The sequence below is a fragment of the Rousettus aegyptiacus genome, unplaced genomic scaffold, assembly GCF_014176215.1.
Source record: "Rousettus aegyptiacus isolate mRouAeg1 unplaced genomic scaffold, mRouAeg1.p scaffold_m13_p_3, whole genome shotgun sequence".
In the NCBI taxonomy this organism is placed as follows: Eukaryota; Metazoa; Chordata; class Mammalia; order Chiroptera; family Pteropodidae; genus Rousettus; species Rousettus aegyptiacus.
In genome coordinates this window covers 27899980-27922845 of record NW_023416306.1, presented here as the reverse complement: position 1 = coordinate 27922845, position 22866 = coordinate 27899980, and the positions used below count along the sequence as shown (strand labels likewise).

The window sequence follows — 22866 nt, the reverse complement described above, 5'->3', positions numbered from 1 at the left end:
GCCCGCCTCCAGGCGTGACTCGCAGACCCGGGCTTGGGCTGGCTGAAGTAGCGGCGCTGTCTGCGTGGCCCCGGAAGGACTTCAAGCGAAAGGCGGGAGAGAGAAGCAGCTGAGAAGCGGCGGAAGCCAGAGGGGGCTGGCAGCGTACTGTCCAGACGCTCGCGGCCCGGAGAGCTTCTAGGCGCCGCCAAGCGGGCCAAGCCCACCCGTCCGCCTCTCCTTACGCTTCCGGGAGCCGTCGCGAGCAAGTGCGCCTGCGCGCCGGCCACTCCGCGCGCCTCGCCGCTGTCCTCGCGCCGGCCGGCATTCCGACGGTTCCTGCTGCTCTTCCCGCCTGGCAGCTCGGCTTGGCAGCGCACCGGCGTGCGATATGTCGCGGAGGCGGCACAGTGACGAAAACGACGGTGAGTGCCCTGGGCCCGGCTGCTGAGGCCGCGCCCAGGTGGGTGCCTAGGTCTTCAGGTCTCGAGGGAAGCCCTTCCCACCTGGGAACGTTCGGGAAGCCACGGAGGGAAGGGAGGTGGCACAGCGGGAGTGTGGCCAGGCGACTTCTTGGAAAGCTCGTTTCCTCTCGCCCCAGCTCTTTTACTCGTTTCCGATAGGAGGCCTGGGGTGGGGGTGGGGGGAGGGTCTTTAACCACTTTTCAGGATTTGGTCCTTCTCATGGCCAAGCAGGGAAGTACACCTGTGTCTGTGCGGCCGCCTCGTGGGGGCGTGACATTATCTCGTTTTGACCCTCGCATTGCACCTGAAAAGGGATCTCCGCAGATTAGTGAAGGAAAGGAACAAAGCCATGACTGAGAGATCCGATGAATCGCAATGTGAGCTCTGCTCCCCTACCGGTCATCGTTGATTTGCCTTCTTTCAAGCTGCAGCTGCAGGGAAAAAGATCTGTCTCTTACCGACACCCAAGAGATCACTAATAAACAGATGCATGTTGTTATGTTGGATTTTGAGCTGACCGTAATTGTATTTCCCTCGCGTAAGACGGTGCTGGAAAACAGGAGAGCTCTTAGTTAGATTAGGGGTTGCCATCTCCATTCGAATGGTTGTGCTCATGGGGATTATGGTGGTGTTATCATAAAAACCGAGAATAATTTTGCTAGTTAGAAGAAGATGCTTACATAACAAAAATCAGTCAAGAACACACATCCACGAAAAAAGAAACTAAGAGTAATTATATTATTTTAGTGTATTGTTCTTTGAAAAGAGAGTAAGTAGTATAGTGATTAAGAGGCCAGACTTTGGAAACCGAAGGTGTAAGTAAGAAGCTAGGCTCTACCATTTACTTTGTGATCTTGCCAAGTTATATTCTTTAAACCTTAGTCTGTAATATAGAAGTGATATAGAAAAATGTTAATATACCTCTTGGTTTTGTGATGGTTAAATGAAGTTATAAATGAAGAGTGGCTCATAATGATTATTTTATCAAATGTTAATGCTTTAGAGGTGATATATATTGGTAGATGTCAATGATGTAAGAATTAATTTCTCTACTAACATTTTTCTGTCCTTGAACATTGAGGCAGTTAGAGGTTGGTATAACTAAATCACTTGTTTTTAGTTTTAACAATGAAACATCGGATTTCTGCTAGGGCATGGCTTGAGAGGACAGTCTAGCCCAACCTTCTCATCTGATACCTAAGGGTTTAGAGTTTTAATGTAATGAACATGCAGTCACAGCTAGCAGTGCCCAGACACCAGAGAATGCAAGTCCAGGGTTTTCTTTACTACACAGCTATTATTATGCTTGGGTGGCTTTTTTGTTGTTGTTATTTTTGTTTTCGTTTATGTAGGAGACTTGTGTAGTGTACACATGGGGCACAGAAAGCACAGTTTTCATATGCTTTTAATTTGATTAATCAAAAGCTAATATGTTTTAAGTCATCATTTGGTATTTAGAGAACTTGAGCCTTTTAAAGTTCTTCCATTTTCTTTGCTTTTCTCACACTTTCTATTCTCCACTCCTTTTTCTTCCTTCCGAAGTATCCCTAAAGGGAGAGAAAACATTTCCAGAAGTCAGCCTGGAGAATTGGATTTGAATATGTAGAAATTCAACTTTTGCTTTGGTTTTTGGGATGCCAGCATAACTTTCTTAGGAGTTAGCTTCTTTTAATACCAGCTGGCAGCTAAATCATTTGGGTCTTGCATGAACCTCAATAAGTAAAGGGAAAAAAGTAAGGAGTTAATTAATCAAAGTTTACTGTGGTGAATGATTTAGTAATGGATGGGGCAGTTTTTAATTCCTCTTAGATACTGTACTAAATCTGGAACTATTGTTAATTGCCACAATTTGGGTAATGATTAGATAGGGTTTACCCTAAACAATGGTCTGAATCAAATATTTTAGCTACTTTCCTTTTAGTTACACATCTATTAATTTTTTAAATCAGAAATATTAGAAGCTTAAATATTGAAGACTTTTAAAATAGGCTGAATTATTATAATCGTTGTTTAATAGCTGCATCAGAGTATTTCTGGATTATTGTCGTCATTGTCTGCCACGACTTTCCATTTGCTTGACTAGCTATAATCATTTCTTCAACAAATATTCAACAGTGCCAGGCACTGCCCTAACATCTAGCAGTACAGCAGTGGACTAAAGATAGAACCTCCCTTTAACAGATAGGAAACAATCCAATAAAATATAGTGTATCCTTCAGTGGTAAGTGTTATGGAGAAAAATAAAACTGGGTAAAGAAGGTAGAGGCTACTGTGGGGGAGGAGTTGCTGTTTTGTATAGGTTGCTCAGGGAAGGCTTCACTGAAAATGGCATTTGCAGGAGCTAAGGGAGCAAACCAGGTGTCTATGTGGGGTAAAGCAGTGGTCTAAGCATGGGCCTTAAGTCTAGAGCATTCCTGTCTTATTCACGGAACAGCAAGGAGGCCAGTGTTGCTGGCGCAGAGTGAGTATGAGGGAGAGGTATAGGAGATAAGATCAGAGAGGGGGCAGAGGATCAGCTCATAGAGGGTGATGTTAAAATTAAATCTGTGTTGAGACTATAGTATTCAGGATCTATGGAGACAGGAGACTATCAATAAAGTTCACCTAGAAGTCAATTTGTAGACAAGGAAAAGGAAGTCTTAAGTGTAAATTGATGTGTATTAATGCTGGTCAAGTGTTAAATCTAACATTTCTTAGAATCTCTAAGAATATTTCTGAAGCTTTTTAGTTATAGGATATGCATAGGATATTAGCTGTTCAAACATTGTTTTGTTCTTTTAAGAAAGTACTTAGATTGTCCATCATCTTAGCCAAAAACTCACATTAGTACCATTTAAGCTACTTAGAATTAGATCTTTATCCTTTATATTGTGACTCGTTTGTTACTTAACTATTGAAAAATAAAATGAATAGAAGTGAAATGATTTGGTAATCGGAGGTAGAATATAGTTTGTTTCAGGAGTTATGTTTACTTCTGCTTTAAGTCTCCAGGATCAAGGTTCTTTTCCACTTTACTGTGTTCATTTTCATTACCTTATTTGACTTTATGGATCTAAAGCTTCTTATAGTGTATCTAATTCTAAATAAGGATATAAGATGTAGTACAACATCTATATAAAATTAGAATCACCTTAGAGGGGAAAAATTTATTTGGCGTGTTCAGATCCGTTTAGATGGGTTTGATAGAGACTTGCTTCTCTGTTCGATATTACCCAAGGGTGTCTAAGTAAAGTAGCAATGTAATTTTAACTTACATTGCAAAACTTCTACAGAGTTACATTTGAATACAAAATCTTTTCTTGTTTTGAAGCTACCGTATATATGTTTTCTTGAGGGTACGTGAAAACATTCAGCTAATTCCTCAAATTTTATTCTTAATCTTATTCTACTTCCCCATATGCTCACCCAGGTTCTGTTCTGAGTTCAATATCCTGTTATTGTCTGTGAGTTCAAATTGTGTCTGTAGTTCCTGCCCCCCTTTATATTTTAACATCAGGTGAGAGTGAGGCATCTCTTATTAATAATTTCTGCCTCCTTCCATTCTCCAAACAAAACTTGTCTTAGTCAAAATGGGGGAGAAGAAGGAAGTGTTGTAATTCAGATATAGGACTGTGTACTTGAATTTTCTAGTTTTTCTTCGAAAGTCCTACCTTCCTTCCCCACAGCATCATTTTCCCCTTACAAGAGGACCTGGGAGGATTTCATTAAAGACTGGTGACAGGGTAGCTCCATAGTGTAGTGTTTAGCATGTCTGCTTTACACGCAGAAGGGCCTGGGTTCACACACCAGGTGGAGCCATAGCCCATACCCTGGGGGCACCAGGCCCCAGGTGTACACTGAGAGCTTGTGGGAGGAGATGCCCGGTCTTCAGAGATCCAGTTTTTAAGGGGAAAGGGCCACATCCATAAGTCAGGGGTGGAAGTGGGGAGGAATTACAGGGGTAGTTGAGAGAGACTGGAGAATGATTCCAAACTGATATGAGGACAAGCCAGCTGGATAATTAGGGAGGTTGTGGAGGTGGGATGTGGACTAAAGGTTGGCAGAGTAGATGGGCCAGAAAAAAGGGAGCAGTGATTAGGCTTCAAAACGACAACAAACTGCTTTCATTGGCTAGTTTTTCAGCGTGTGCATTCTCCCAACTTTATCAGAATCTGGTTCTGAAGAACACTGTTAGTATTCTGTTCTAGAACAGTTTCTCAGCATCACCACTGTTGACACTGGGCTGCGTTATTCTTTGTGATTGGGAGTCGTCCTGTGCAATGTAGCACATTTAGCAGAATCTCTGGCCTGTACCTACTGGATGCCAGTAGTACTCCCCAGGTCATGTCTCCAGAAATTGCCAAGTGGCCCTTTGGGAGAAAAATCTCAACCAATTGAAAACCACTGCTCTAAAAGAAGGCTGCTTTTAATGTCCTTCCTGGCTGATTATATAAATTACATTATTATGTAATGATTATATAAATTACATATATTACATTGAATATGCAGTTTTTTTCAATGAATGAATCCCGGAAATAGAACACCTTTGCGTGAAAGTTGGTTCTTCAGGTAGTGGAACCTTATTAGATCCTGTGACTTAGGTTGCACCTATACTTAAGAACCAAGGTCACCAATCCAACTGTGCCATACATGTCCACAACTTAATATGGGTAAGTATCTCCAAGAATATATCTCACCTGTCACACTACATGTTTTTTTTTTTTTTTTTTTTTTTGTGGCATTATCCCTTCAAAACTATATTCAGCAGTTTTAAACCAGATCATAATTAAGAGGTTGGGAGTCAAAGCCCAGAGTGCTTTACCTTATGGCCTTTTATGATATTTTCATCAGTTTCTACCTGGATAGCAATAGATTGATTTTATTCAGCATAGATGCAAGTGGTACATGAAGATCATTTCTGTCACTGGAGCAACTTTTAACACCCCAGGCTTAGAATAACCAAGTGCTGTGTTTTTATGATAATCACCATATAATTCAAGCCAAATGATCTATTGGCAAGTCAGTGATTATGAACTCTGTAAAAATGGTTCAGTTCTTTTGGCTACGGAAGTCTGGAGGAGAATAAAGTTAGATATAACTTGCTCTTGAGTAACCCTATATCCAGTTGCAGGTTTTCATTATTAATAGGGATCCCCAGTTATAAACTTGCTCCCTTGTCCACGTGCTGTCCTAATAATTTAATTGATGGAAGTCAAAAATTGAATTATATTGAGAGACTAGCCAACGTTGTGTGTAGCAACCGCATTATGTTTTATACTTAACACTATTATTTAAAATATTTTAAACCTTATGTTATTCCACAAAAGGATGTAAGGTGATGTGTTACAGTTTTAAACAAAATGGTAAGAAATCATTAACAGCAAGTGTATGAGTAATACAGTCCAGTTGTGATTTGTAGCACAACTTCATTCAACTTCTTTAGCATCATAAAATATCTACTGTTTTCCCATCAATTATTTGGTATAGTACTGAAGGCTGTTCTTTGAGTATATGTCTGCTGGTTTAATTCCCATCACTTGGAATAAATATACTCTAGTGCTACGTGATCTATAGAAGTAGAACTATTAATTGAAGAGTTAAGAGCTCAGACACTTGTAAAGCTAGTGAGGAATCCTAATGTTTTATGCTCATTTTGCCATCTTTTGAAGTTTTCAAACCCAATACAAAAACTTTGTTTTCTAATCAAGTCTTTCTAAAGCATTCACCTTGGTTTTGCACCCATATTTTTTCAGCTTACATAATAATATTTTTGATTATTACAATAATAAGTACTGCTGGCAACTAAAGAACAGTAAACAACTCAAGTTTAAAGCATACGAGTAGCAGTACATGATGTTACAGAGTGTTCTATCTGCTAGTGGGTAGCACCATTCCTGTCTGTCCACAGAAATGGACAGAGCTGCTTCATTCATACAGTTTTATGGGGCTAACCACTAGCAGATAAAACTCTGTAAATCATGTTCTGGCTACTACTCCCATTCTTTAAATTTGAGTTCTCACAGAATTTAACATAAATAATGCCTCCTGGAGGCATTATCCTGGCCCTGGATATGGAGACTGTTGGTTAATCCAGCTGAGTCTGAGAAGTAGAGGTCAGTTAAGAGCTACTACTATGTAAAAAGTAGGGCTTCTGGTAGAAAAGAGATTATAGCATTAAAAAATAAAATAAATTTATTTTAAATAAAATTTATGACAGCGGATTTATCATGTAACGTTATTTTTTTACATTATTGAAACAGGAGGACAGCCTCACAAAAGGAGAAAGACCTCTGATGCAAATGAAACTGAAGATCATTTGGAATCTTTAATATGCAAAGTAGGAGAAAAGGTATGCACCAAAATAGACACAGACTGTGATGAGTTTAGAGCTGTAAAGTTCTGCTTCTATGAATTTCATCAGCTGAAAACTTGATCTGTTTTAGGCAAAGTTTATATGGCCATGCATCTATATCTGAAAGTAAATGCATATTAAAACCTTTGGAATGCAGATAATTGAGAATTAAATGTTTTTAGTAATTTTTATGGAATATGAGTCTTAAAAGAGATCTTATTGAATAGTTCAGTTTATAAATGAAGAGCCAAACAAATCGTGGATACTTGAGGTAATTTGCCCAGAGTCATATAGTAAATAAAATAGAGAATAGAGCCCATGATGTTTTATATAAAATTTATTCTGTTATTGTAGCCTGCTTACTTTTTAAATTTCTTTCATTCTCTCTTTATGGGTATCTAAAAAACATTAACTACCTGAATTGATTTATATATACTAAATCTGTCTTAGTGCCTTATGCATATAAGGCTTTAACTTTTTTTGATTACCTAGAAATTTTTAATTCACAAATTGCTGAGTACTTGACAGATATTTAATATGCTGTCGTCTACAGAGTGCCTGCTCTTTGGAGAGCAACCTGGAAGGCTTGGCTGGTGTTTTGGAAGCTGATCTTCCTAACTACAAGAGCAAGATCTTAAGACTTCTTTGTACAGTGTATGTATGCAAAAGATTTATGAATCCAGGTGATAATGTATTATCTACTCTTAAATGCTTTGGGAAATGTTCAGTAGATGTGTTTTTGTTTCATATGTAATCAACTTTCCTTCTATCAGGAAATTTGTACAAATGAAATGACCTTTGGCCCTTTCATTAACTTTTTCTTAGAAATAGACCTAAAATTCAGCATTTTCCATTTGTTTCTTAAAACCTTAGAATCATTCAAATTGACTATTTTTAAGTGAGAAAGTAGACATGTTCACATTTCAGAGATTTTATTTTATGCACATACATTTAAATATATATAATAGAATTTAACTTACATTTTTAACCAGTAGTACCAAACTAATTTGAGAACTGGTCACTCAAGTAATACCCTTTCTTGGAAGGTGGCACCTGGTCTTCCTAAGTGGCCTCCCATCCAAGTACTAATCAGGCCCGACCCTGCTTAGCTTCCGAGATCAGCCCTTGGGCTTGTTCAGGATGGTATGGCTATAGATGATGGACTGTGGCTCCATGGGTGTGAACCCAGGACCTTCTGCGTGTAAAGCAGACATGCTAACTGCTACGCTATGGAACCATGCCCAGGAAGAGGCTTTTGAAGCTCTTAATAGATGTAATCTTTCTGAGTTAGGTTAGCTAGAACAAGTATCAGCATTTAATTTGTTAGGAAATTAAAGTGGAAAAAGTCTCACATGGAATCATGGAACAGTTTCTTCTGTTGGTGGAGTTAGTAATCTAGACTTTTTCATCTCTCAGACATGGATCACTCTGAATTGAATGCCTGTCAAAGAAGTAGCTATGACTTCTGGATAAAGGGATCTTTGTACTTTACATTGAATTATAAATTTATCTATTAGATATTTTTGAATTATGAAGGTGACTTTTAAGTTGTCATTTCAATTATTTTAAAATAATGTTTTTTAATGCTTAAGCTCATTTTTGAAATTTAAAAATGTACATATAAATTGAAACCATTGATAGATTTCATTTTAACCTCAAAGTACAAAATTTAGATTATAATTTTTAAAAGGAATTCAGTTAATATTCAGGAGGACATGTTCTTAGACTAAGAAACTACTAAGAAAAATCATTTTGCTGTTGTTATCCCTAAGAGGTCTTCTATTTTGGAAGCATTTATTAGAATGGAATCGATTTATGCTTAAACTCTGATGGAACCATGGTTTGGGGTGGGGGAGAATAATGCCAATGCAAGTATCTTTTTAAAACCTAAATTACTCCTAATACTCTACTAGGTACCTTGAGAAAACAAAAAGTATATGAGAATCTGAATGATCATGAGTTTCTATTTGCTTTTCTTTTTGAGCTAATTTCTAAAGGCTGCCTAAATTAGGAAGCAGTATTTGCTTTTTTTAAAGGTTTATAACTGAAGTCATCTACTTTTCAGATAATTTTAATGAAAATTAACGCACTTGGAGTAAGCAAACTGGAGTGTAAAGAAACCTTGCTATATCAGAGTATCATGTTAAAAATTCAACAGTTTAACTGATAGAAACTTAATTGAACTAGTTTAGTTCTGAAGTTTTTCTAAGCAACCAGAATAGTGTTTCTCAAAGTGGAATCCTGATTTTATGACATTTGGTTAGCTAAGTTTAAAATGCTCCATCTCCCCACTAATGATTCTGCATTAAAGAAATTTCACCCAGCATTTCCTAGATATTTTACCATGGAAACAATTTTCTGTAGAACTGCTATCCAGTTCCTCTGAACATATTGGACTAAAACTGATCTAGCATTAGTTTTATTTATTTCAGTTTGATAACTTCACAATAAGAGTGTTTTACTTTTTAACTCTTGAGATAACTAAAAATGAAAAATAATGGGGGCCATGTCTGCAACTCTTGTCAATATTTATGTTGAAGTAGTTTTGAAAACAGCTCAAAGTAATCCTGTTCAAAGTTAATAAAATGACAAAAGGTTTTATATATTACAATATTCAGCAACCTAACATAATGCTATTGTTTTGGGGTTTTCTTGTACTGGGTTCTCAAATCAGTGCGCGTCTGTTACCTGAGAAGTTGACAATTTATACAACATTAGTTGGACTGCTGAATGCCAGGAATTACAACTTTGGTGGAGAATTTGTAGAAGCCATGATTCGTCAACTTAAAGAATCTTTGAAAGCAAACAATTACAATGAAGCTGTATATTTGGTAAGTTATTTTTTTAGGTGAGGTATATTTTGACTTAATGTGGAGAGGGAGGGAAGAGGTGAACTACAACCAAATAATTTATCCTTTCTCTTGGCATACAGTTCCCTACTCACCATAAGAGCTACCATTTGAAACTGTTCTCATTAAAGTTAGCACAAAACTCATTACTAAGTCCATGGGTTTCTGAATCCCACCCTGCAGCACATGACTCTTTACACTTCTTATCTTTTGATTTTTGCATCATCACTTTTTTCAGGACCTCCCATTGCCCTCTACCTTCTATTCCTTGGTCTCCTTTTACTGAGCCATCTTTCTTTGCCCCTTAAATGTTTCTGTTTCCCAGGATTCTGTCCTTGCTTTACTTTTCTTTAAACACTATCCTGAAATATTCTTGTTCTCTCATAGTTTCATAAACCACCTTTATTTTGGCAGTCTCCTTCTCTCCAAACCTATAATCTGTATCTCCTGCTTCGCCCTTTCTACTGAACTCCAGACCTGTGTTCCAAATACTGCCTGGATAGCCTAGAGGTATCTTGCCTGGAAGTCCCTAAATTAATGCATTATTCATACCTTCTTTTCTTCTGGCCTCCTTCAACCTGCTTTCAGTGGCTACTGTCTACTGGATAAGCCATCTAGAAATCTGAGCATTAATTTTTGTCTTCCCTTTGTCCGCTCATATTATAGGCAGTTCCTAAGCCCTTTCAGTTCAACCTCCTAAATTTCTCTTCAGTTCCTTCTCCTTTGTCTCCAGGGAACTGTATGTCTTCCTCCCAATGTCTTAGCTTCTTAACTGATCTTTTCACATTCAGATTCTCTGCCTTTCACTTTATCTTTCACAGTGGCACCAGAGTGGTTTTCTTATAACTACATTCTACTCAAGTCGGTTACAGGTTAAAAACCTCAGTTCCTTCCCATTGTCTACAGTTGATGGTCTTTAGAAGCCTGGTGTGAAAGATGGTTCATTGGGTTGTAGAAAGTAAATATTAGAAATCTTTTATTTATCTTAAATGGAAGTCAAATTATGCCTTACTAATACTTAATACATAGAATGACAGTGGGCCAGTGTATATTATAAAAATATATACATTCGTTGGAGGTAAGCTATCAGATTCTTTTTTACTGAGTACACAAAGTTTGGACACTCATCAACAGGCTATAAGAGTAAGTCCAGACTCCTTAGTCTGACACTCATGGTTGCCCACCACCTTCTATTTCTCTATCCTTGCCTGCCATGTACTTCCAGCTATATCAAAATTACTTACATGTCCCTGAACACACCTTGTGTTTAAACCCCTCTACCTAGACTACTCCCCTTGCTCTCCACTTGAGAAGTACATTACACATCCTTTATGATGTAGCCTAGTTGTCCTCCATGATACTTTCCCTTACTCCCTTTGTCACTGTTCCTACAGCAGTTTTTTACTTTTTAGTATAGGAGTCATCCCTTTGGATTGAGAGTGTCCCACTAGATTTTGAGTTCCCATATGACAGGAACTTTAATAGTTCTTACCAGTGGCACACAGAAGATACCCGATAAATATCTGTTCAGAACTTTTCATTTCTATAGTCCAGCGAATATTTGTTCACAGCCAAAGAGGAAAAAAGTTTGAAGTAGCTATAACATTACAGTCTGGGTTCTTCGAAGAATATGTAATGAAAACCTATAAATGTACAGATTCCTGTCCTTCATAGGGTCTCTGTCAGAACTTCTCAGCTCTGCCGTTGTAGCACAAAAGCAGCCATAGACAGTATGTAAACAAATGAGCATGGCTAAAAGTTTACTTGTGGGCACTTAAATTTAATTTCATATAATTTGTACAAATCACGAAATAGTCTTTTAGGTTTTTTCCAAGCATTTAAATATCTAAGAATTATTCTTAGTTTGTCAGCTGTGCAAAAACCAAGCAGCAGGCCAGACTTGGCCCTCAGGCTCTAGTTTTTCAGATTTGTGGTTTTAACCATTACAAGATAGCTTGTTTTGTAATTATTATAAGGGCTATTCGATTTAATAGAAATTGTTTTTTCCCAACAGGTTCGTTTTTTATCTGATCTTGTGAATTGTCACGTCATTGCAGCCCCATCAATGGTTGCTATGTTTGAAAATTTTGTAAGTGTAACTCAGGAAGAAGATGTACCTCAGGTAAGAAAACACCCATACTGAAACGTGTCCATATAGTACCAGAAATTTTTCACTTAGTAATAAAAAACAAAAGGTAGCAGATGATCATGCTATAAATTCTTAATATCTAAAAGTTAAGTCACCTGGCATACTGGTGGGTTCTTGTGACATCTATCTGTTAATTTAAATTACTCTGTCTAATAAGATTAAAACTAGAAATGCTCTGAATGAGCCAGATGTCCTGTTAAATAGCTTCCATAGATTTATTTCATTCAAGAATAAATACAATATGAATAAATTAACTAGCACTTTAAACTTACCTTTTAAAAAATCCTCTAGGTGCGACGGGATTGGTATGTGTATGCATTTCTATCGTCTTTGCCCTGGGTTGGAAAGGAGTTGTACGAGAAGAAAGATGCAGAAATGGACCGTATTTTTGCCAACACTGAAAGCTATCTTAAGTAAGGGCACAGCTCATAGTTCTTTTTGTTGTTTAGGTAAAGGATATCTTAGTGATATCATAAATATGTTATATTTTATCTGTTAGTAATACTATTTGAGTTGCATTTCTCAAAAATAAGCTGTAGAGTTCCCTAAGGCTTTCTCTAGGTAATCTCATACCCCTACTGTTGTAACTTACTGAGACCCCAGAGTAATCAAATATATTGCTTAACTGCTTTCGTGTAGAAGAGTTGTAACATAGCTGCTTTTAAGCCGCTTTTATCCATGTGCGCAAAGGCATAAAATATCAACACAGTGGTTCTCAGATATTAGTATGCATAAGAATCACCTGTGGTACTTAAATATGCTCCAACCCTTGCCCCCAGACCTGCAGAATCACAATATTTGAGAGAGAGGTTTGGATATCTGTATTATTTATTTATTCCACAGTTGGAGAACATATCTTTATTTCATATAAGTTAATCCTAAGCCAAGTCCTTAAAACAATGGTCCTTAACCTTTAATACTAACAGTAGGCCTTATTAGTAAACTTTAGATTAATTACCTAGCAGCTAGGTAATGGTTTTGTGTCCTCTTAAGTTTTTTTGGAATAATTTTGTTATGTTTCATTTTCTATCCATAGATACTTCTCGGGATAGTGTTAATATCTATTTGGTAAATTCATATAAAGCTAAAAGAAGTCTAAAAATAGAAATCTACTTTTTAGTACATTAAACTACCTTTAAATGTTAGATTTTTAAAATGTTCTTATAGTTTTGAAAAAAAGTTATACTTTTTTCTTAAAAAAACATAACCGTTTGCCAAAAAATAAAAATAGAGTGTGACTATCTTACCATTTGAGTACTGGTACATGTCTTCCCCTTTTTTACACATATGGCAGTCCAGTATACACACTGTTCTTCACTTGCTTTTTTCCCCCCTTAATGTAACTTAAGATTTGTTGCATAAAAACATGTAGCTCTACCTTACTCATTTTAACAGCTGTATGGTATTCCACTCTTAACATACCATGATTTCTTTAGTTTCCTGTTGGTAGACATTTAGGTTATTTCCAGTCTTTTGCTATCATAAACAGTGTTTCAATGAATATTCTTATACAAATGTCTTTGTGTACATGTGCAAATATATTTGTGGGGGATATGAATTCTTAGAAATGGCATTTCTAGGTTGAAGTGTCCTAACAATTTTAATTTTGATTTAGTCATTGCTTTCCAAAGCAGTTATACTCTTCCAGATCTTCTAAAGAGATGACATCAGTATTTGAAACTGCATATTTGCCCAGATTTCAGTAATATAGTACGTTATCAAAAATGTTACACCTGCCAGTATGATAGGTAAAAATTTATTTCACTGCTTTAATTTGCATTTTACTAAGAAAGAAACTGAACACCTTTTCATGTTTTTAGAAACCTAAATGTAGATTTTCATTTTTATTTTTAGAAGACGCCAGAAGACTCATATGCCCATGTTACAAGTGTGGACTGCTGAGAAACCACATCCACAAGAGGAGGTAAATTGATTTAGTCTCTTGTGATACAAGCACAGTCAGCTCTTGAGTATATTCTTATCTCTGCGATGTACTTAAATCATTCCATTTGTAAACTTCCGCTAGGTTTCGACATTTCATATCAGGGGTCCACCTCTTCACAGCCCTAGGCATACAGTGGAGCTTTAATAAATGTTAGAATGTAATTAAAACATTCCTTGTTCTGGAGGATTGTAGATGTCATACAGTTGACAGATTTTTTTTTTTTTAATCGAAATGCCCAATTGGAAAAATGTAAGAGGTAACAGCCTCAGACAGATAAACTTTATAAAGTAATTAAAACACCATTCTAGTGTACTATATTTGATAGCAAGTTAGCTTACTTTTTGTACTATGTATTTTAGAAGTAGTGGTTTTTGATTTTGTCTGCTCAATATGGTTGGTATTTCTTCTAGCTTCCAAATAATATTAATTATTAAAAATTAATGTCTTTAGTATTTAGATTGCCTGTGGGCGCAGATTCAGAAATTGAAAAAGGATCACTGGCAGGAGCGGCACATCCTAAGACCTTATCTTGCCTTTGACAGCATCCTATGTGAAGCGCTGCAGCACAATTTGCCTCCTTTTACACCACCTCCTCACACTGAGGATTCGGTTTACCCAATGCCAAGGGTCATCTTCAGAATGTTTGATTACACAGATGATCCCGAGGTATGTGACCAGCTAAAAGTTCCTGTCAAAGGGCCTGCTTGTGGTTTAATCTTGTTTAGATTTGCCTGCAATACTTTTTAAATTTGAGTAGTTTATTATCTAAGATGGTCAATAGCAATGAAGTTAACGATTTAAGTCAGCGAAGATAATGGTTTAAACAGGATCACCTCATTATGCAAGAAACAATGTTTAGCATGTGTATGTAGAGTAAGAGAGCACATTGTGCAATGTAAAAGAGCGGGTTCAAGAGCCAGATTGGTCTGGGTTTTAATCCTGGTTTAGTCAGATCCTAGCTGTGTGGTCTTGGGTTATTTACCTCTCTACCTTAGATTCCTAATAGGATAATGATAGTATCTCATAAAGTTGTAATGAGGATTAAGTTATTAATACACATAAGTGTATAAAATAGTGTGTAATACATGATTTATGCTCAATAATTTTAGCTATTATTCTTAAGGCTGTTTTTCAAGAAAAATACCCAGTGTTAGAGATTGTTCATTTCTAATCCTTATAATTTATTGTCGATATTATGTAATTATTTTTTTAAATATTTTCAACTTAGAGTTGAAAGATGAGTATGAACTGATTTTATAGTTTTTAAATATATGTATTCTTATGAAGTCAAGTTATTGGCAGCCATTATACTACAGCAATTAAGAAAATATAATTTTTGATATTTAGCATAAAAATTAGCATTTTAGGTTTGCTTATTATTTTATACTTTTGTGTGTGAACGTCCATCTTAACTTTAATAGCCAAGTTGCAAGCACAGTCATTTCTAGATTCATTCTGAATAGAAACTTGCCTGGCTGACGTACCATACTTATTGCTTAGTATACCACAGTCAGCATAAAGCAGAATTGTCAGGCTCAGCACAATTGATGTTTCGGGCTGGTTAATTCTTTGTGGTGGAGTGCTGTCCTATGAATTGTAGGATGCTTAGAAGCATCCCTGGCCTCTGCTCTCCAGATGCCAGTAGGATTTAGAGGCTAAAAATCAGTTGTAACCACCAAAAATGTCTCCAGAGATTACCAGATATTCCCTCTTAGGGGCAGAATTCCCCCTATTTGAGAACTACTGGCATAAGAATCAATATTACCATCTAAGGTCAAATTTGAGTTTTCTTTCATTTTCTTTTTCTTCTCTTTTCTTTCCTACCATAAATTGCTTATGACCAGTGGAAATTTAGCATAGGATAATCTATCTCAGAGTAAAAAGTTGTCAGATAATTGGTTATATATAAGAAATTATCAACTTGCCACCCACTTACCTATATTTTTAGTCAGTGGTCTAATTAGATGTATCTAATTGAGAGTCTAATTTATGTTTGAAACTAGAATCTTTGTGATTGGGTATCCGTGCAAGGGGAACTAGGATGAGACCTCAAAGTTTGTTCCACCTTGTACTATTTATACTTAATTGGTGTCGCCTCTATAATGTGCCCATCATTCTTGCCAGAAGAGCATAAAATACAAAATATCCTTTCCCCTCAAAAAGAGGATTTGTTTTATTTTTGTTCTAGCCTTAGAAAAAGTATTTATTTAAAATAAAAACTATAGAGAAGATTAAAGTAAAAGTTATCAAGAGTCTATAATAGTAATTGTTATTAAAAACAAACTCTGAACCTGTTTGCTGTGCACATACTTTTTTAAAGAATAAATAATATGTAGATAATGTTTTTTTAATCTTTTTTAAAAACAATATAGTATGGATATCTTTCAATGCATATACGATTTTTTATGTCTGTATATTGTGTTTGAAATAAAATTTTCACTCTGTATTACAGAAGTAATTCACTCTTATTTTAAAAAGTTAACTGTAGAGCTAATAATATACAAAAATTATTTTTCATATAATTGAGGTGGGCAATTGATAGTATGTTGTCAGATGTGTAGAAGAGACTTCAGCTGACACTCTAATTCTGTCGTGGAGATAAGTTAACATGACAATAAAGTTTGCTAAAAATCTAGAGCTTTCACACTTCTGAACTTTTGTACCTAGCACCTAATATAGTGTCTGAAACATAATAAGCTCTCAAATATTTGTCGAATAAATGAAAGAAAATATTTTTTCTAAGTCTGTAGTATTTACATTTCCTTTTCTTTCCAGGGTCCTGTAATGCCAGGGAGTCATTCAGTGGAAAGATTTGTAATAGAAGAGAATCTTCACTGCATCATTAAGTCCCACTGGAAGGAAAGGAAGACTTGGTAAGATTCTTTTCATATTACTTTTAGAGTGGAGAAAAGTTAGCAATTTTGATAAGAGCAAAATGTATATTAAGAGTGTAAGAAAATCACTCTTCCTGACATCCTGACTTGCTAAGACCATTCTTCTTTGCTTTCTTGAGGCCCCTCACACTCAAAATAGTACTTTTCTGGGTGCTCTATAGTACTGTAGTGCTGTATAGTAATATGCATGTGATGCTGGCTTTTTTATGAGTATTTGCAATATGCTATGGACAGATTAACTTGAATGGAAAGCTCTTTTTAGTGTGATTATTAACAGTTTTGTTCTGTTATCCATTTGGACATCTAGCTTTGGAAAAGTTTACTCTTAATATTTTCTTAAACCTTGGAAAGTTTTGGTTTAGAGTTTAAGGTGGAAAGTCTTCAGGGAGTGGTCTACCCTATTAAAACTTTTTAAGTTAGTAGATCTTACTACGCTCCCTTAGTATTATTATTTAAACTCTTTTTTGTCTTTCAGGGAGTTTTGGGGCCCATTAAAGAATTCCCTTGTGGTAGACAAAATAATTTGTGCTGTAGTGAAGTAACCGAAATCTAGAACATTCCAGAAAAGTGTCTTTATATCTAAACACACTGCTTTTGAAACTGCTTATTTGATTGTTCATGTATCTTTGTATACTTAACTTAAGTTACACTTTTTATAGTGCTGCACAGTTGGTCAGCTATCCAGGGAAGAACAAGATCCCCTTGAACTACCACATAGTTGAGGTATGCATTCCATATGGACCGTGTTTCCAAGTTTCAGAATCTGTTGACTTAAAGTATAATCTGCTTTTGGCTTATTTTTTTTTTCTTGCTACTTGTCAGGTACTGAAAGTTAACAGAGGAGCGAGGAATTTGCTGTCTCTTTTGGTGCTCTGTTAGCCATGTTAGTAAAGAGAAAAGAGGAGGTTGAAACCAGTAGCCAAATGGACTTTTGAGTTGCCTATAAATTATTTATATAGTATGTCTTCATTCATGGATAGTTATCATGGATAATGTAAGTTACCTCTAGGTGTGTCAATACATTGTCCAATTACAGACATATAAGTGGCTTAAATACTTTAAAGTATTGTATTACTTTAGGCAGATAACCCGTTTTTAACTGTGTTTCTCTGGCTTCTTATTACTAGCAGACACCTGAGTAATATATTATTCCCCATATCACAAGGTAGGGTTAAATATGAATCTTTATTCTTAAAAATGAAAAGAGCCAATTGTTTTTAGAAGTAGGAAGAATAGATAAAACTTTTGACTCTGTGTTAAGTAATACAGAAGGATGATATAAGGAGTATATTTGAACACCTTGTGAGGTTTATGTCCCAATAACCAGTGCTTTCACTTGACACATGGGTCATACTGTCAGTTGCATATTCCTTTATTTTAAAATACTCATGAGCAGTTATGTTTTATTTAAGATTCACTTTTTATTTATAGTGCATTTGTGTGCTTTCTTAAAAGTACTGCTTCTGTCTTATTTTTCAACTCTTAAGAGTAAGCTTAAGCTCTGAATTTGACTCACTGACATGTCAGTCGAAATGAGGAATATAAGTCATACCTTTAAATCTGCAAAATGTTTAGAAAGTTATGATGAAGTACAAAACCGTTCGAGGTGGGAGTCGAAGGAAGGAATGCACATCAGGCTTTAGAATTCTAGGTAGGCAGTCCACAAATAATATAGGGAGGGTGGAAGCAAGTTTCCTAACAAGAGGCATGACAAAGAAGTCTTGGATTATCAAAAAGGATTCTAGGTACGAGTTTTAAGTAGCAGAGTGGAATGACTTGTTTCCATCCTAGTTTAATAAAAGTTTTTACTGCTTATGAGAATGAAACTGATGGGTCTGTGAGTCCCTCAGTAAATCAACTCCTATACTTCCAAAGTTAGAAAGTAATTGTATGGTTCTCATGGAGTATCAAGTTAGCATTAATATTCGCATATTCTTATTTGATCGAGTTATAGAGAGGAGAAATTTTCATTATAATATAGATCTTCGTGTTTTAAAGAGCATAATTCTAAAGGTTAAATAGTAATTTTTTCATATATATTTTCATTATAGTTTTATATTGAGAATGTATGGTCTTTTAATAGTAGAAGTGCAATTGAGTTCTGGCTCCTGATTCTTTTGTAGGTGATCTTCGCAGAGCTGTTTCAACTTCCAGCACCCCCTCACATCGATGTGATGTATACGACACTTCTAATTGAACTCTGCAAACTTCAGCCTGGCTCTCTACCCCAAGTTGTATCCTTTCCTTTGTTTTTAAACTTACTCTGGCCTACTTTTAAAAAGTTAGTAAATATTTATGCCAGTGGGTTTAAATCACTTCATAAAAACAGTTGGGCATTTCTTTAAAAGTTAACCATATGTGTACCATAAAGTGCAGCCATTCCACTCTTAAGTATTTACCAAGAGAAATGAAAACACATGTCCCTACAAAGACTTGGGCATTAATGTTCATAGAAACTTTATTTGTAATAGCCCCAAACTGGAAACAATCCAAATATCCATCAGTATATGAATGGATTAACAAATCGTGTTATACTTATACACTGAAATACTATATAATAAAAAGGAATAAGTTTTTGATGCTGGCAACAACACGAATGAATTGCAAAATAATTACACTGACTAAAAGATGCCAAACATAATTCATACTATATGATTACGTTTACACAAAATTTGAGAAAATGCAAAGTAATCCAGTGACAGCAGATGAATATTTGCTTGGGGATTTAGGTGAGGAGGGGGAGAAGGGAAAATTGACTACAAGGACCATGAAGAAATGTTGGAGGTGATATAAATGTTCATTATCTTGATTTAATGGGTGTATACACACCAAATTTATTGTATATCATACCTCAAAACTGTTTTTTTTTTAAAAGGTGAATTACATGAAAAGTTGCTCAGCATTATTTTTCATGTTATTTATTTTTTCTGTCACCATTTATTTCGAAGGAGGGTGGAGAATACTTTCCTTATCACATTCACAGCTTGCACAGGCAACTGAAATGCTATATATGCGTTTGGACACAATGAATACTACCTGTGTAGACAGGTAATCACCTCATTTCTGTACTGGTTGTTAGCAGCTTCTACTCCCTGTACTTAATAGAATGATTTGATCAGCAAAACATTTGCCTTTTTAAGAACTTTCAAGTTGATTTTTCTTTCTTGCCTCCCCAAAATAATCCTTCGTATAAAAATAAAACTCATACTTGTTGTAATGTATCATTACACTTTCTAATCTAACTTTCAGTATGATATGATACCGGAGTGTTCTTCAATTCCATTCATTGTTTACTTTTTTGGTGCTTTGCTATAGTCATACTTTTCCCTCTGTAATTGGGTATGTAAACTTTTAAAAATAAGCTTTATGCTAACCCCTATGTAGAAGCAGAGTCTAATATTTATTTATCATGTATAAACATATGTATGTACTTTTGTTTATAGTGTCTACTTCTAAAGTAATTAGCTTCTACATAACTACAGCTTCAAGACTGTTTAAATAAAAGACCATATTGGATTTTTATAGCTGTGGTAATTGCATGCCCACTGCCTGCTTTTGGATGAGGTCTATATACCACCTTTCTTAGCTGGTATTCCTTCTTACGTCTTTCGGTTTCCCAAGTCAGATCAACAGATACTGAATATTTCTCCAGTTTCCAGGGCCTTTCATGTCCATAGTTCAAATTCCATATCTGAAAATTATTGGTAAGGGCTGTTGTATGTTATCGATTTTTTATCTTGATTAATTTCAATGATCAAAATTATAGCTACATAAGGGACATGCCTTAAAAATGTTGTCTTCAAATTTTTTTCTCTAGTCTAATAAAATTACCAGTTATGTTGGGCATCCCAATTATACCATTTGTTTAACAATAGTTATTGGGCTCTTACCAACTTCACAGCATTCTACAGTATACTAATGTGATCCCTGTCTAGTTAGATCAGGTGTAATTTTAGGGGAAAGAAGGCTGCAATGGTATATTTTGTTTGTGGTGAAAAGGGCACAGTGGGATAACTTCATTCAGCTCTGTCATTTATAAAATGTTTTAGCTGCAGTTTCTTTAATTTTTTTTTTTTTTTGCCTTCGTTTCACTGTCTGTTAAATAGGGAAAATAATGCATTCCTTAGATGTTATTTTGAGAATTAAATTATGTAAACATAAGGTGCCTGGCACAAAACAGGCATTCAGATTGTATCTATTATTTACTTAAAAACGATAACACTTTTAGAAGCAGTGAGGTAGGAAATTTATTTTTTGAAGTAGAAGATGAGTTACAGCATTTGCAGAAAAACGGGTAAGAAAAGTGGCAGAAGATACAGCTGTAGGTAGGGGTAGTAGGGGTATGTGCTCTTTCGCTTCACTATAAAATAGGGTTTTACTTATCTGAAGGATTACAAAGGAACCTGGTATAAACTGCAACCATTTGTCTTTTTCTGTCCCCTGCCTTCACTTCTCTGTATAGGTTTATTAATTGGTTTTCCCATCATCTAAGTAACTTCCAATTCCGTTGGAGCTGGGAAGATTGGTAAGTGGTGTTACATTTTATCTTTCCTTTTTCTGCAGACTACTGTAATAAATAAAGTAAGTGAATCCTGTTAATATTCAAAACTATAACATAAAAGCAGTCTTCATGGTCTGAATTACTTAGTTTTTCTTTTTTGTGATTTATACATACAAATGAAATAATTTAGGTAGAAGGAAACTATTTGTAGCTAAGTACAAGTTAGAATAAGTACAGATTCTGTTAAAGAACTTACGAAACTACATTTCCTCATTAGGTCAGATTGTCTTACTCAAGATCCTGAAAGTCCTAAACCAAAGTTTGTAAGAGAAGTTCTAGAAAAATGTATGAGGTAAGTAAGTTCTTTGTATTTTCTCTTTAGCTTAGGTCTCTTAATTTGTGTAGAAGGAGTTTTCTCTTCTCTGCATTTGTGATATATGTCCAGAATATCATTTTTAAAATCCAAGCACCTGCCTCTCTTCCTTGTTACTTTTTAATCAAGATTCGAGCTGAAAAAATTGGACAACCATGACATTTGGATTCTATGTAAATTAAGCCAAAAAGTTTTGGTTTGGTTTTGTTTTTTGGTCAGATGTACTTTGAAATAATTTCAAAGATGGTACAGCATACTACCACATAGTTCACACATACTGCTGAAATGTAGCCAGCCATCCCAACAATGTCTTTTTTCTTTTTGGTCCAAATCCTATCCAGGAACACATGTAGCTTTTAGTTGTCATTCTCTTCCACTTCCTCAGTCTCGAACAGTTATTTTTCTTTCTCTACTGTTCATGTCTTTTTCAGTTTTAAAGAATCTAGGCCTTTCTCGGGTTGCCCTGCTATGGCCTCATGACCAGACTCAAGTCTTGCATTGTTGGTGCATAACATCGAGAGGCACCTGAACCCTACTACTGGAGATGTCAGCCTTGACTACCTGGTCATGTCAGTGTCTGCCAGGTCTCTCCACCTTCAGTTTACCATTTTTCCCCTTGTAATGGATTATTTTGTAGGAGACATTCTAAGGTGCATTCATATACTAGTCTTCATCCAGGCACCACTAATAAGTCCTACTTTTAAAAAAATCTGCCACCACTCTGACGATTACCAAGTGATGTTTCTCTTTTTCCATTATTCTTTCTACATTTGTTGGCATTCTACTGTAAGAGCTTCCTTTTTTTCACCCATTTATTCCTGTGTTTATGTATTAGTAGAGACTAATAGGTTTCTATTTCATTCAGTGGGTTATAGTCCGTTAACTGCCATTTTTTATTTTGATACCCAGATTGTCTCTGATTTGTCCATTGGGAGCACATTGTGGCTGCCTTGTCCTTTTTTCTTTCTTTTTAATGTCTCCTCCATTCATTGAGCTTTTCCTTATTTCTGGCACAAGGTTTTCCAGGCTCATCTTGCATTTTCTTCCCCATCCTCTGGAATCATCTTTATTCTTTATTCAAGGAGCCCAAGTTTCTAGTAGTGGAGTATGGGTATTTCGGAATCAAGATCTGGACACTTGATAGGCTTATCGCTAGTAGAATGTCATTAGTTCTAAGCCCTCTGGATGGATAAAGATAGTGAATATATGCACACACATACAGATCTAGAAGTATTTTTATATTCACCTGTCCTTCCAATTCCAACACGAATCTCATTTTTTCTAGTCTTCCCCTTTGCCATGGTTCCCAGATACCTTTTCAGAAATGAGATTCCCATTAGCCTCAGTGTATTTTTATTTGCTACAGTGCAATCAGTTCTC

At 35.9% G+C, this 22866-nt stretch overlaps 1 protein-coding gene across 3 annotated transcripts in view; it reads left to right on the top strand.

The window, feature by feature from the left end:
* Window positions 1-94: 94 nt before the first annotated feature.
* The window catches only part of NCBP1 (nuclear cap binding protein subunit 1), a 35662-nt gene continuing 12890 nt past the window's right edge, over window positions 95-22866 (top strand). The window contains exons 1-14 of one of the 3 annotated variants that reach the window (XM_016146270.2): window positions 95-404; window positions 6684-6772; window positions 7329-7429; window positions 9450-9606; window positions 11639-11746; window positions 12065-12186; window positions 13628-13697; window positions 14169-14384; window positions 16494-16591; window positions 17272-17335; window positions 18736-18846; window positions 19596-19660; window positions 21075-21137; window positions 21391-21465. In XM_016146270.2, coding sequence (XP_016001756.1) covers window positions 371-404; window positions 6684-6772; window positions 7329-7429; window positions 9450-9606; window positions 11639-11746; window positions 12065-12186; window positions 13628-13697; window positions 14169-14384; window positions 16494-16591; window positions 17272-17335; window positions 18736-18846; window positions 19596-19660; window positions 21075-21137; window positions 21391-21465 — 1373 coding nt within the window. In that variant the 5' untranslated portion in view covers window positions 95-370. Of the gene's footprint in view, window positions 405-6683; window positions 6773-7328; window positions 7459-9449; window positions 9607-11638; window positions 11747-12064; window positions 12187-13627; window positions 13698-14168; window positions 14385-16493; window positions 16592-17271; window positions 17336-18735; window positions 18847-19595; window positions 19661-21074; window positions 21138-21390; window positions 21466-22866 lie in introns of those variants that run through there. The other 2 variants (XM_016146271.2, XM_036217799.1) reach the window with 2 other exon arrangements.